Source organism: Sebastes fasciatus, chromosome 4 (assembly GCF_043250625.1).
Source record: "Sebastes fasciatus isolate fSebFas1 chromosome 4, fSebFas1.pri, whole genome shotgun sequence".
NCBI classification, from domain to species: Eukaryota; Metazoa; Chordata; class Actinopteri; order Perciformes; family Sebastidae; genus Sebastes; species Sebastes fasciatus.
The window spans coordinates 23840109-23854199 of record NC_133798.1 but is presented as its reverse complement, the minus strand read 5'-3'; the positions used below and the strand labels follow the sequence as shown (position 1 = coordinate 23854199).

Below are 14091 nucleotides of genomic sequence, written 5' to 3'. Positions count from 1 at the left end.
ATGGCGATTTTCATAGGGGTCCCTTGACCTCTGACCTCAAGATATGTGAATGAAAATGGGTTCTCTGGATACCACTTTATGATAATCACATGCAGTTTTTTGCATACAGTATAAATGTGTTATTTTTGCCTATTCTAAAATAGTGCACTTCTGATGTCTCTTCATACTATGACAGTTTTCCTAAAATTAAATTTTAAAAAATTGCAATATATCACCTTACTTACAGTATTGTAATACAGTAAATTGCAATATATTGAATCGTTACCCCAGTATCATGATACGTATTGTATCACCAGATTCTTGCCAATCCACAGCCCTAATATACAGAGAGGCTAACCTACGCATCATACAGTTCCTCCAGTTTGTTGTCATTTGCATTTCTCAGGGTGTGTACTACATTTGTTTTAACCAGAAAAAAAGAAGGGAGTTGTCATCAATGAGTCCTCTGCAGTTTTATGATTCATTGAGCTTTTCTCAGGGGTAAGACAGACAGCTGATGGCTGAATCCGTCCTCTCTCTCTCTCTCTTCCTCTCTCTTCCTCTTGCTGGAAAAAAAGAAGTTATAACTTTGACCTATATCACAGAGAGGATGTGACACCGCGCTGCATGGTTGTCCTCCTATAGATAAACAACGCAGCGAGAACCAGGCCGGGGTTTAGAAAAACGGACAAGAAGTCGCTGGTTGGAAATACAGTAAGTCATACGGACACCCGTGTCAGAAGTGTGTTGTTTCAGGGCTGTGGGGAACTGAAGGCGTGTTGGTTTCAGTAGTATGTGTGTGCTTGTCCCTGATCTCAGACATCAGACAAACACACATTTGAAATCCCAGTTGAGGGTTAGTACGCTTGAGAGCAGGGCAATGGTTTACTTCCCTTACTCGTCTCTTTCTCCTAATGCTCATAGGAACCTGTATATTCTACGCTTATTATCCACCGTAACCTTTCCCGCTATTAGTTTTCCATACAGCCCCCCCACACAAAGTAAATGGACGAGCAGGTTTTTTCTGTTATGAAGATTCAGGCCTGGAAAGGAGCCAGTGTATTTCTTCCCCAAACTTTTGTTGTCTGTGTCTTTTTCATTTTCCCCATAGGCTAGTTCTGTGTTGTTTTATGTACGTGTCCCTTGTTGTTTCTTCCATGTGGTTTCTTTGTCTTTCAGCCTCTTATCTCTTTGTTTCTTCCCTTGCTCTCCTTCTATTTTCTCTCCCATTCTCTCCCTCGACTTCCTGCTATCTCTCCCCCTCACTCACACCCTCACTCAATCTTTCTCTTTCTCCCTCCCCTCCCCTCCCTCGCGCTCACTCTCATTCCCTATCTCTCCCTCCTCCTCCTCCTCCTCCTCCTCCCTCCTCACCCCCCCCCCTCCGCTCCCCTTTCTCTCTATCTTTCTCATTCTCGCAGCACTCCCAGCCGCTGATGATTGATCAAGGTTTTCAAGGTTTGCCCTTTCCTGTTATTTAGTAGGAAATGTTTATGCACAGTCCTCAGCCTTATACAGTCACAATTGGCATGTGTCCACACAGTGTTTGTCGCGCTCGCCTGCACCTATACATACATTTTGATTTTTTTCTACTAGTTTAAAAAAAGGTTTAAGGTAAGCTCTGGTATAATAGAATACCTGTCTAATTATCAGGATCATCTTCAGTGCCGACTACTTAAGCACACAACCTGTACTTAGCCCGCAGGTACTCTGCCGCACTGTTTCTCAACACAGCCTGAAAGAAATCTGGAAGTTCAATAGTTAATGTCTTCCCTTGCTGTTTTTCCTTTTCCTCACTCTCTCCGTCTCTCTATCTCCTTTCCTCTCTCCATTCCCTTTGCTCCCCCCCCCCCTTCCTCCCTCCTCCACCTCCTCTTCTTCATTCTGCACCCCCCCCCTCCTCCTCCTCCTCCTCCCCTTTCTCTTTTCTCTTGCTGATGGACTCTTCTTTTTTATTTTCACACTCCACCATCCCCCTTTTTTTCTTCTCTCTTTTTCTCCTTCTTTCCTTTCACTGCATTTTCTTTCAACCCTCCGTCTATCTCTCTTCCCATCCCCACCCCACCACTCCCCCCCACCCCCATCTCCACCACTCCTCCTCTTTCTTTTCTCTCTCTTTTATTCTTTCTCTTTCTTTTGCCACATCCTTTCTTATGCCTCCACCCCCCCTCTCCTCCTCCTCCTCCTCCTCCTCCCCCGTCTCTCCTTTTTCCTTCTTCCTCCTTTTTTGCTGCATTCTCTTCTTCCCTCCCCCACCCCGGCTCTCTTTCCTCTCTCCCTTTTTCTTTCTGTCTCTCTCACCCCCCCCTCCCTCCTCCTCCCTCCTCCTCCTCTTCCTCCACTCAGCTTCACTCCCCCTCCCTCTGCTTCTTCTTTCTTCCTTATTCTTTCTCCCCCACGTCTGTCTCCCTCCCTCCCTCTCTCCTAACTGCTTTTCTCTCCTTTCTTTCTCCTTCTTTTTTCTTTTGTCACTCATTCTTCTGAATTTCTCAGACAGTATACTTCAGGCTGTCTCAATAGTTAATTAGTTTGAATCTAAGAAATAATGGCAGCAAACTACACGGTCTGTGGAAAGTTAAAATTTTAGCATTTCTCAGACATTATCTGTCTGACTGTTTTGCTGCTGACAGACGCACCTCCACCCATAGTCTCTCTCTCTCTCTCTCTCTCTCTCTGAGTGTTTGTGCGTGTTGTGAAAGTGTGTACGTGCCTCTGTGTGCGCCTGCATACATACATACATATATATAAACATGTTTGTGCGTGTCATATATATATCTGTGGAGAAACTGCTGATTAGATTTCGTAACTGTTTGTTGCGTTTGCTCGTAATAAAAAAGAAAAAAAAGAAAAAAAGGAAATGCAAAGTATAAAGTGTGATCAAGAAAAGATAGAGCTTGTGTGCCTTCAAGAGAAATGTGTGTTGAAGGGTCATGCTGAATTGTATGTAGTGAGAACGGGAGATAAGATGTGTGTGTGTGTGTGTGTGTGTGTGTGTGTGTGTGTGTTTGTAAGAGAAAAGAGGAGAGAAAGAGAAGTGAGATGGGAAGGAGAGGGTGGGAGGAAGAGAAAGAAATGGGGTGATGCTGTGTGTGTCTGTGTGTGTGTGTGTGCGTGTGTGCGTGTGTGCGTGTGTGTGTGGGGTGGAGGGCTGGTGGAGGGGGGGGCAGGCACAGTCAGTTCTGATAACAGCAACAGTAGGAGGAGGATGAGCCGTGGGACCGCCCCACTCTCCCACAGATATAAATAGGAGGTGGATTTTTTTACTCCACTCATTTCTCCTGAAGGATGAGATCCCTGAAACACCTCAAACATCACTCCAGGAACAATGTGGTGAGTTTGTAAGCTAGAGATGGAGGAAGATGTGTTGCTGTTAAAGGTTAGGGTGGGGGGTGGGGGGGGGGGTTACTTGTTTGGCAGTTTATTAGTGAGCTATTTACACTCTTGTGTAAGTGTGAAGGGGAAGCGAGATTACTTTTCACATTCATACGAGTACCGCAGTCTTTTTTTTTTTTTTTTTTTTAAAGATAAGAGTTTCTATATGTGCCGTTTGTTTTCTCTGCTGCCGCCTCTTAATTGTTTGTCCTTAGGTGTCTCTCGGATGCAACTTTAAATGTGAAAGTACGGACTCTTGCAATTACTACCCTACCTTCTCTGTCTCCTTGTCATTTGTCTTTTTCTCTTTCATTTTGTCAGCCTTTCATTTTGCTGTGCTTTTTCTTCTCTCTCCGGCTCCCCCCCTCCTTCCCTTCCCCTCTTTCTCTCTCTCTCACTCACTCACTCTGTCTTTCTGTCTCTCTCCGCCCCCCCCCTCTACCACCACCACCACCCCCCCTGCACACCCCCTCCCTCTCCTTTTCCTTTCTCTCTTCCCTCCTCTCACATGCTCACTCAATCTCTCCTTCCCCTTCCCTCCCCTCCCTCTCCTCCCCTCTTTCTTTATCTTTCAGCCCCTCCATCTCATTTCTCTCTCTGTCTCCCTCCCTCCACTCCTCCCCCGCCCACAGCTCTTTCTCCTTCTCTCCATATACCTCCCTCCCTCTCTTTTCTCTCTCTCTCACTCACACACACACACACACAGACACACACAGACACACACACACGCTTTCAAACACACACCCAGTCTCTTTCCTTTTCTTTCTCACAAACACACAGTCTGTCTGACTACTTTAAAAGCAGTAATTATAAATGACGTGGTTATCAGGGCATCCAGGTCTACTCCCCTCTCCCAACACACACTCACATGCACATGCACACACACACACCTTTATTCTTGCTCTATCTCCTCTTCCTTTCTCCATCCACTCTTTTCTTTTCTCTCAGTATTGTGTCAGGAAAGGAAGCAGCTCTTGCTGGTGCGTATGGCACACAGAGTGTCTGAAAAGAAAGTAGGGGTCAGAGAGCTTCTCTCTATACATTTTCCTTTCCACTCAGATCCATGCTGAGAAATAACCTGAAACCGGTGGCCTGCAATGTTCGCTTCTCCTTTACCACAGACAGCCAGTTTGGTTCGTACCACAATTTCTTCCCTCATAGTTCCGCTTTTACAGGCGGCGGGGTAAACATGTGCGCGTGGGTCTGAAACACTCGCGAACCATACAATTATGTTAGCGAGTCGTATATGCATCGGTCTGGAATACAGAATGAGCTCGAAGCTCAATCGAATGTCTGTTATGGATATGAGACTGCCTGCTGGCATATATCATCTTGTTAAGGAAGCCCAGTGTGGCAGGCATTATGAAGTCGGCTACGGCGGGTGTGGAGCTGAAACGCTCTGCTCCTCATGCATGGAACAGACAGCACCGGCGATGAGCTGACTTTGGTCAGCCAGGCTGCCCCGGGACCCCACAGGAAGTGCCGAGGACAGTCCGCGGAAGTCAACTTCCTGGCTGGACCTGCATCCCTCGTTGTGTTCTTTATTATTCTAAAGCCTGTCAAGGAAGGAAACGGGGTGCTAACACAGATCTGCCTTATCTCCTCAATCGAATGTTATTCAGAGCAAAGACACAAGGCGTAGTATGAATGTGGCGTTCACAGAGTAACCCTGAAAGTCTTAATATTCTCCCGGAGTCCAGGGAGAAGAAGATTGTGTAGCTTCTGGTGTCAGTCTGGATTCTTACTAAACTAAAAACATATGATAATTTCAATATTCTGGCAGCACAAAGCCTTTTGTTTGTATTAATAGGAAGGTTACCAATATCATGAGGCTACAATGGGGAAATGAGGTTATATGAGGAAACATTGTGTAAGGAGGGGTTTGAAACAAGTTCCTTTTTTAAAAACTCATCTCTTCAATGTGTTTTCTTCCAGGAGGAGGAGAGTAGCCGCCTGGTGCGGACGTACCCTAAGATGACTGAGGGCCACGTGGACGTGGGCACGCAGACGGAGCCCGTGGTGGTGCTATCTCTGGCTCAGGCTGCCGTTCTCGGCCTCATCTCCCAGAATGAAATCTTTGGGGCTACCATCGCTCCGAATGGCTTCTACACGGGAGAGCCCAGAGAGTGTCCCCCTCCTCCACCTGAGGCGATGGAGTACGAGTACGCAGATCAGCTAATAGGGGCCAACGGTGACTACCTGGCGGAGCCCGCTGGGGAGCCAGAGCCCCAGCCCCACTGCAGTGAGAGAAGAAGACCCGGGCCTCGCGGGAGAACCAAAAGGCCCAAGAGCGAGGAGGTTCACCCGCACAAAGTAGCAAGTCCACATCAGGCTCAGGTTAAAGGTGAACGGCTTGAGTCTGACACCCCTCCCTCCTGCATTCACATGAACAGCAGGCGAAGTCCTGGCAAGTCAGAGGATTCAGTCACCAAACAAGGCTCTCTGAAAGAGGAGCAGGCCTGCAGAGACTGTCCCTCATGTGTCAGAGATACGCCCAGGCCGCAAACAGACGCACAGCCAGAACAGGAAGAAGAAGAAAACACTGGCAGAGAAAGAGAGAGGAAGGAAGAAGATTTGGTGGTAGAGGAAGAAGAAGAAGAGGAGGCGCTAAACCTCAAGACCAGTGGCGACACTGGCAGTCCTCTGGGGAGCCGCTATTACGAGTCCAACGAGGTGGCCTACGAGTCAGCGGACATGGCCCTGCCAGGGGAGTACGAGGAGAACGGCCAGGCCATGCTGTGGTCAGACCCAGAGGGCCTTGCCAGGCGAATGCAGATCGACCGGCTGGACATCAACGTACAGATCGACGAGTCGTACTGCGTAGATGTGGGAGAGGGTCTGAAACGCTGGAAGTGCCGCATGTGTGAGAAATCATACACATCCAAATACAACCTCGTCACTCATATTCTGGGCCATAACGGAATTAAGCCCCATGAATGTCTACACTGTGGAAAGCTCTTCAAGCAGCCGAGCCACCTCCAGACTCACCTGCTCACCCACCAAGGAACCAGACCTCACAAGTGCACCGTGTGTGAGAAAGCCTTCACGCAGACCAGCCACCTGAAGAGGCACATGCTGCAGCATTCGGACGTCAAGCCCTACAGCTGCCGCTTCTGCGGCCGCGGCTTCGCCTACCCCAGCGAGCTGAGGACCCACGAGAACAAGCACGAAAACGGCCAGTGCCACGTCTGCACCCAGTGCGGCCTCGAGTTCCCGACGTACGCGCACCTGAAGCGCCACCTGGCCAGCCACCAGGGCCCGACCACGTACCAGTGTACAGAGTGCCACAAGTCGTTCGCTTACCGCAGCCAGCTGCAGAACCACTTGATGAAGCACCAGAACGTGCGGCCCTACGTTTGCCCCGAGTGCGGCATGGAGTTCGTCCAGATCCACCACCTCCGACAACACGCTCTCACTCACAAGGTACTGGCAGCGCACACCCTCACACTTACTGAAACCCAAAATGATGCGTCTTTGTCTACCAGTTTGTGTTCAAAACAAAACCCAGAATAGGCCGGCCTCATGCAACCGCACATACTAAACCTATATTTAAAATGTCATTATCAGGATATAAACATATAAGGGATTACGGGAAGATGGGAAGTATTTGAGCTTCACTCAATCAGAGTAATCCTCTGTATGAATCCTCATAGGAAAATGGGAGGGTATATTGTACACTTGCACCACAGCCTTTCCTCCAAAACCAGTTGCTTTGTAAACATAGCCTTCAAAGGCCTTGAGTTTTTTTTTTGTTTGGCTCAACCCCCCACTTGCATGTGTTTTGTGTTGTGTGTCATTTGCAGAGCTACTTCCCTTTGTGTCTGATGAATCACCCTGGTCTTTCTCTCCATTTCATTATTTAGTTTATTCCATAGGGGGGGGGAATCTTTTCATGGCATTTGCTTTTGTTAAATATAAAAAAAATTAAAGTTAAATTTAAGTTTAAAAAAAAGTTTATTCTTTCCATTGTTGGACTTTTTCCACTCCGTCTTTCAACACTTGGGGGGCTAATGCAATCTACATGTGTTTTCTCTACCGGTGACTCATTATTTATTTCCCTCTAAAAACATATACTCAGCCAAATTAATTAAAAGCACTATTTTGTTTTTGCAGGGCATGAAAGAATTCAAGTGTGACGTCTGTGCCAGAGAGTTCACCTTGTCTGCCAACCTGAAGAGACACATGTTGATCCACGCCAGCGTGAGGCCCTTCCAGTGCCACGTCTGCTTCAAGACCTTTGTCCAAAAGCAGACCCTTAAAACGCACATGATTGTCCACCTGCCGGTCAAGCCTTTCAAATGCAAGGTGAGTGAAGCAAGTGGAGTTTTACTTCAAGGAAAAAAAGTTGATGAAGCGGGTAGAGGTTAACTGACTACTGCGCTCTTGTCTCTCAGGTGTGCGGAAAGTCTTTTAACAGAATGTACAACCTCCTCGGCCACATGCACCTCCACGCCGGCAGCAAGCCCTTCAAGTGCCCTTACTGCAGCAGCAAGTTCAACCTGAAGGGCAACCTCAGCCGACACATGAAGGTCAAACACGGCATCATGGACACCTCAATAGACGGGCATGGTGAATATCTCCATTGATTAATTACGCTCTCTGCTTTAAAATAGATGAAACTCCTTGATGACATTTGAATTTGTTGATGGGTTATGCGTGGCGAATTTCCCAGTGGGACTCTTCATGTCGCATTATTGTCACTCAGTCTGCCCCTAATGCACTTTGACTCAGCATGTACTGTAATCGAGTGGCCAAGTGTTTTGATGTTTCTCTGTCACTCCCTCCCTGTGTGTTTAGTAAATATAGCAGTGCCTGGATTAGACATGCCTGTCTCTATCAGTAGAGAGTGATACTGAGGGAGTGGAGGGAGGAGTAGGGGCAATCTACTGGCTCAATGAGACTGTGTGTCTTTAGGAACAGCTCTGTATGTGTGTGTTGTTTGGTGTGATCATATTTGTGTATTTGCTTTCTTCCTCAGAACCCCCCCCAGACCCAGAAGGCCAGGAGGACTACGAAGAGGAGAGCTTTGAATTCAGCGAGCGAGAAAACCGAGCCAACAACAACAACACGCCAGACATTGCTAAACTATCTCAAATGGAGTATTACAGCACCTATGGGAAGGGCGCAGGGCGCTTCAGCACTGCATGAATTATTGAAATGACCCCAAATTGAATATAAGTGTGAACTTATGAAAACGGGATTTTTTTTTTGTTTTTCCTTTTAAAAAGGCTTGGGTTGTTCTTCAAGGGTGTGAAGAAACCCGGCCAACTGCACATGCACATTCATATGCACTGGAATCACTCGCTACAAAATTTGGAAATGTATACTTTTTACCTTATTGCATATTTTTCATCTCTAAAAAAAGCAAACAGCAAAATCTACTGAATAAATATATTATATTTGAAGAAAAGTGGAGTGTCAAAAATGGGAGCATTTAGGTAAAATAAAAAAAAATCTATATGAAAAACAGGAACGTCATCTGAGCTGAATTTAAAAAGCACATTTTTAGCTACAAGCATATGGTGATGATATACTGCACTTACTCATTCAGACAATCCCGGTGTCTCTCAGTCTGCTGGGGTAAACTAATGTGAAGGGTTAAAGAAGGGAACGCTTCATTTCACTTGCCAAAGCTTATCAAGTTGCAGAGGGTTAATGATTCACTTTGATTTATACTGTGATAAATTAAATTTGAGGTCTGCAAAATGGGTTCCATTGGATTTGCAATCCGTGTTTTATTGTATAATACTGTACAGAATGTATCAGTCCACTTGTACGGTGGCTGGTACTGTAATCAGTGCGTTGCACTGAGGACCACTGTGTCTACTTTTTAGGTTTTGCATTAACAAGCATCACCCTGTATTGATCTCTAGTCTTTGAATGTAATTGTTTCTGTGGAATGTTTTTCAGACGCTAATCAAAAAACCCTTAATAATGGTAGGACCCCTTTACCAAAGAATTGGATCAAATCTTGCAGTTACACAGGGACTGTAAGTCTCTATTCCTTGCTGTTGTGTTGAGCTGGGACATTGGATTTTCTTTGGGTCCAATCGCAGACCTCATGAAATTACATTCAGGTTCCCCTCCCACCCATCTGTAGATCTCCTCAAAAGATTACCACAGAGAACAGACCATTCTCCCCCCCCATCCAGGCCTTCACGAGACAAGACTGCAGCATTTCTCAAAAGCAATGCAAACCCTGCATTCATATTGCAGTTTTTTTTATGGATGAATCTCAACAAGAAGTGTCCCCAAAAAAAAAAAAAAACTGAAGACACAAATATTAAGTGCCCCAGTGTGTCTGCAAGAGCATGCCATCCATCATGCTGTACACTGGTCTCAAGTGATGAACGACAACCTCCCAACATGTGACAGGGCCACGGACCTTGTGGAAAATGATTTGGGAAATGCTCAATATATTCAGTTTCCCCAGTGCTTAGCTTTTCAAACTTGTAACCTGCAAAAGCAAGGTATCCATTTGCGATGTTGATATAGCGCATATAAAATAAAAAAATTGCTCAATTTTGTGAGTTTTTCCAGCTTCTGTGTTCATTCCATCACGGTTTTAGTGATGATACAAAAAGGGGAAGATGTTCAGCTTAAATGGCTTTCTGTATTAGACATTAGTGTGGAGATAATGTGGATAGAAATGTATGTACAATGTTGTGTACCAGACTGTAAAATAATAAATTTATTTACCTTTAAAATGGCTCACCTTTGTTTGCTTTGAAACAACAACAAAACATACCGATAGTGGGTCAAACATGGGATTTATTGGCAAATATGTTTGACAGACTTCAGTCCTCCTACCAAAGGCATTACACAGTATTAATACAGTACTTCACATTACAAAAATAAAACCTTGCAAATAGTGGGACAGATAGTTAGGGAGGCATCAGGTGGAAGCACAGTTCTCAACTATTTAATAACCCATTAGAATACTACATAATCCTATTACAGTACTTTTTTCTTCCTTCAGACGAAATGCAAGTAGATTTGTTGACCTTTTTAAATTAAAAATGAGGTACAAAAACAGATGAGTGACATTGCCATCTCCAGGCTAACTATATTCTTTACAAGTCCTTTACTTGCCGAGGGCTTTATCCAGATTTGTCTTGATGGCGTCGAGGAAGTCTGTGGTATTGACGTAGTGCTCGTTCAGCTTGACACTGAGAAGGCAAGACAAGAAAGAATATTCAGTACTTTAGGGGAAAAAAAACAATATTGTAGCAATACAATCAGTTATGTTTCTAATTTTTATTATTATTATTAGGGTTGTTGGTTAATAACATTATTATAATTATCAATGTCATTATTACGTAAACATTAGAATGGGCTTGATATAAGCAACTTTTAACTACACTATGCTATGACTTGATACTACATGACAGCTGTATTATTAAAAAAAAAAAAAAGTTTGCTGAGAATAGTGTCTTTAACAACAAAAATAAGAAGAAATCAGTGTGAGCTGCAATGGATAAAAAAATGCTTGAAAGAAGAAGTAAAGATGTGTTGAAGTTAGCAGGTGAGCCGAAGCAACTAACAGCTAATGTAGTGCATATACCATGTATGTATACATATTAGGGCTGTGAACGTTAACGTGATAATAACGCGCTGACGCAAATTTGTTTTAACGTCACTAATATCTTTAACGCATCTTGCAATTTTTAGGTTGTAGCAGGCTCAGTTTTAAAGCTAGAGTGAAGAAACTGGCATCATATGACAAACTAGAAAACCTGAAGAAAATCCATTGTCTCACAAGTTATGCTAAATTAAGGAAAAAACTGTCACGGCCATTTTCAAAAGGTGTCCCTTGACCTCTGACCTCAAGATATGTGAATGAAAATGGGTTCTATGGGTACCCACGAGTCTCCTCTTTACAGACATGCCCACTTTATGATAATCACATGCAGTTTGGGGCAAGTCATAGTCAAGTCAGCACACTGACACACTGACAGCTGTTTGTCATTGTTGTGCGTTGTTAATTGATTGTCAATAATAATATATTATATATATATATATATATATATATATATATATATATATATACATTTGCAATTAATTACAATTAATCACAATTAACTATAGACAATAATGCAATTAATCGTGATTAGATATTTGAATCGATTGACAGCCCTATTACATATATCATGGGCAGAAACAAGTTGGTAAACAAGATGGCACATACCTCCACCACGGCTACACAACCATAGATATAAAATATCTATGTACACAACCCTCAAATAAGGGTTAAATAAAATGTTCCGAAAATCGTTCATCTGTACCTGGAGCTAGATGGACATGCAATACATGTGGAGTTTGTTCTTCATCATTCAAAAATGCACCCTCAATTACTATTTCATGATGTCGAGAATCCTTTAAAATCTCCTGGATCCAGATTTTGATCTGGACTGAGACTAACACATTTCTTCTTCAAAGTTTCAGACTGATGGTGGTGGTTTAATCAAAGAGAATATTTGCATTCAAAGTGAAAAAAATCAAATCTGCCAGTGAGGCACTAAACATTCATTTTTGGATGCTATTATACTGTAGGTGTAAAGTTCCAAAGCTCCATGGAGATGCTCCATTGACTAAATGGATACAAACTCAAAATTAGGGCTGCAACCGATCAGTTTTTGCTTAATCTGCAGATAGTTTTTTCAAATTGTTAGTGGATAAAAGATCAGAAAATTGTGAAAAATGGCTGTTACAATTTCCCCCAACTCAAGGTGAAATCCCAAACCCAAAAGGCTTTCAAATTAAAATGTTATAGAAAAGAGAAAAGCTGCAAATCCTCAAAATTGAGATGCTGGAACTATTTGCGTTTTCCTTTAAAGAAAATTACTTAAATGACTAACTGATAATCTAAATAATTGCAGATATTTTCCTGTCAATCAACTAATTGTTTTTTTTCCTTTTATTCCCTGATGAAGACTTGATGAGTCGAAACACGTTGGTCATCCATGTATCAATAAAGGATTTTTAACTCACAGAGTGTTTCAGACGTTTTTCAGACGGCCAACTAATACCAAGGAAAGTAATCTGGACAGTCATTGTCCTATCCTTAAAGAGCACCGGATTTTTTACTTCATTATCACCAACACCAAGTTTCTTGACTCAGTGCAGCACTCCCTATTCTTTCTTCATTAACTGATTCTTAGCTCTACTTTAAATCTTATTCCACCCTCATGGATTACATAAAATATTGGATTTACAAACCCGATCTTTTTTTTCAGAACATTTCTTTCTTATTTCTTAAATTTAAATGCATATCCTTTGCAATAAGGAATAATAATTGGGGCTGTCCTCGGCCAAAGAAGTGCGACTAGCACTCGATACGATTTTGTCGACTAATCTATTAGTTGATTTAATCGACAGATTTGTAAAACTGAGTTTCTCCACAAAGAATCACACAAAAGCACCACAATCTTGTGTTTACCAGAGATGTGCTCATTAGTTTCTTAGAAATAAGTCATTCAGTATAAAAAAATGACTAATCGACTAAAGAAATCTTAGTCAACCAAGACCACAACGACCAATTAGTCGACTAATTGACCAGGAGGGGGCAGCCTTAGTAATAATAGTTGCACTCATGCCTTTTATTCTACATATTTTAGGCGTGAAGTGAAGTCCAATATATATCAAGAGCTTTCCATTCCTTATTTTTAGTTGTCTCTGAGGCCGAAACCTTCCTTACACCTTCAGAAGTCTTGCAGGTAAAAACATGTTTATGTAACCATGCAGTACCTCCAAGACATTTAGGTTTGTTTTAGTCCAGACATAAATATTTGAATCACTGATTCTCATTCTCTCATTCAAACTGAACATGTTAAGGGTGTGCTGTCATGGATGTGCTGTGTGACACTCTGTGTGGAAAGACATCCCATTTTGCATATTTCCAGCCCTTTGTTGAATGAATCAAAGAAGAACTCTGGCTGATCTGGAGATAGGTACTGTATATTTAATAAAAATGGATTATCAAGTGTACATCATCAAAATCTTCGTAAGAAATACGTTTTCTGATGTAGTTGTTGATTTAGCTCTGACCGCAGTATTAACAAACAAAATGAACTTACTTGGGCAGGCCGTGGATGCAACCTGCGAGGTCCTTGGTCATCGTACCGCTCTCAACAGTCTCGACACACACCCTCTCCAGAGTCTGGGAGAATCTGCACATGAACAAAGACATTTAGAAAAAGGCATGTTTCATCCCAGGGTCAGCATGTTTCCTACAAAGACGACAACATCTCGTACTTGATAAGGTCGGGGTTGCCGTCAAGTTTGCCGCGATGCTCCAGGCCTCTCGTCCAGGCGAAAATGCTGGCGATGGGGTTGGTGCTGGTCGGCCTTCCCTGAAAGTAGAGTTGAGGATAATGTTAGCGTTTTAACTACTACACAGAGCTAGAATGTTTTTAATTATCATGAATGTAAAGCATAATTAATTTATTTGTTTTTGACATCTAAGCACACTTCTCATTCTCAATTTTCACCACATGATGGCAGTATAACCCCACAGATAACACAGTCTGCTAGCAAGGCCATAATTTGGAATCACATATTCTGTTTCATTGCCCAGTATAAATGTTTTTCAATACAGAGACATAAGTTTGATATAGATAGTTAATAACCTTCTGGTGCTCGCGATAATGCCTGGTCACGGTGCCGTGGGCGGCCTCAGACTCGATAGTCTTGCCGTCAGGGCACACGAGAACTGATGTCATCAATCCCAGAGAGCCAAAA

At 43.3% G+C, this 14091-nt stretch overlaps 2 protein-coding genes across 4 annotated transcripts in view; one reads left to right on the top strand and one right to left on the bottom strand.

Moving 5' to 3' along the window:
* Positions 1–574: 574 nt before the first annotated feature.
* znf710a (zinc finger protein 710a) lies at positions 575–10058 on the top strand. Of its 3 annotated transcripts, none has more exons than XM_074632991.1 (5): positions 575–693; positions 5287–6774; positions 7465–7656; positions 7746–7920; positions 8330–10058. In XM_074632991.1, the coding sequence occupies exons 2-5, from the start codon at positions 5326–5328 to the stop codon at positions 8497–8499; spliced, it is 1986 nt and encodes a 661-aa protein (XP_074489092.1). In that variant the 5' UTR covers positions 575–693; positions 5287–5325; the 3' UTR covers positions 8500–10058. The 3 variants fall into 3 exon arrangements, with proteins under 3 accessions (XP_074489092.1, XP_074489090.1, XP_074489091.1); XM_074632989.1 differs by lacking the exon at positions 575–693 and adding an exon at positions 3161–3309; XM_074632990.1 differs by lacking the exon at positions 575–693 and adding an exon at positions 4137–4484.
* Positions 10059–10104: 46 nt separating this feature from the next.
* idh2 (isocitrate dehydrogenase (NADP(+)) 2) overlaps positions 10105–14091 on the bottom strand; it is a 16348-nt gene continuing 12361 nt past the window's right edge. Inside the window, exons 8-11 of the mRNA XM_074632992.1 lie at positions 13980–14091; positions 13606–13703; positions 13428–13520; positions 10105–10520 (exon numbers count right to left, since the gene is read on the bottom strand). The exon at positions 13980–14091 is cut by the window's right edge and continues 1 nt beyond it. Coding sequence (XP_074489093.1) covers positions 10436–10520; positions 13428–13520; positions 13606–13703; positions 13980–14091 — 388 coding nt within the window. The 3' untranslated portion in view covers positions 10105–10435. The remainder of the gene's footprint in view (positions 10521–13427; positions 13521–13605; positions 13704–13979) is intronic.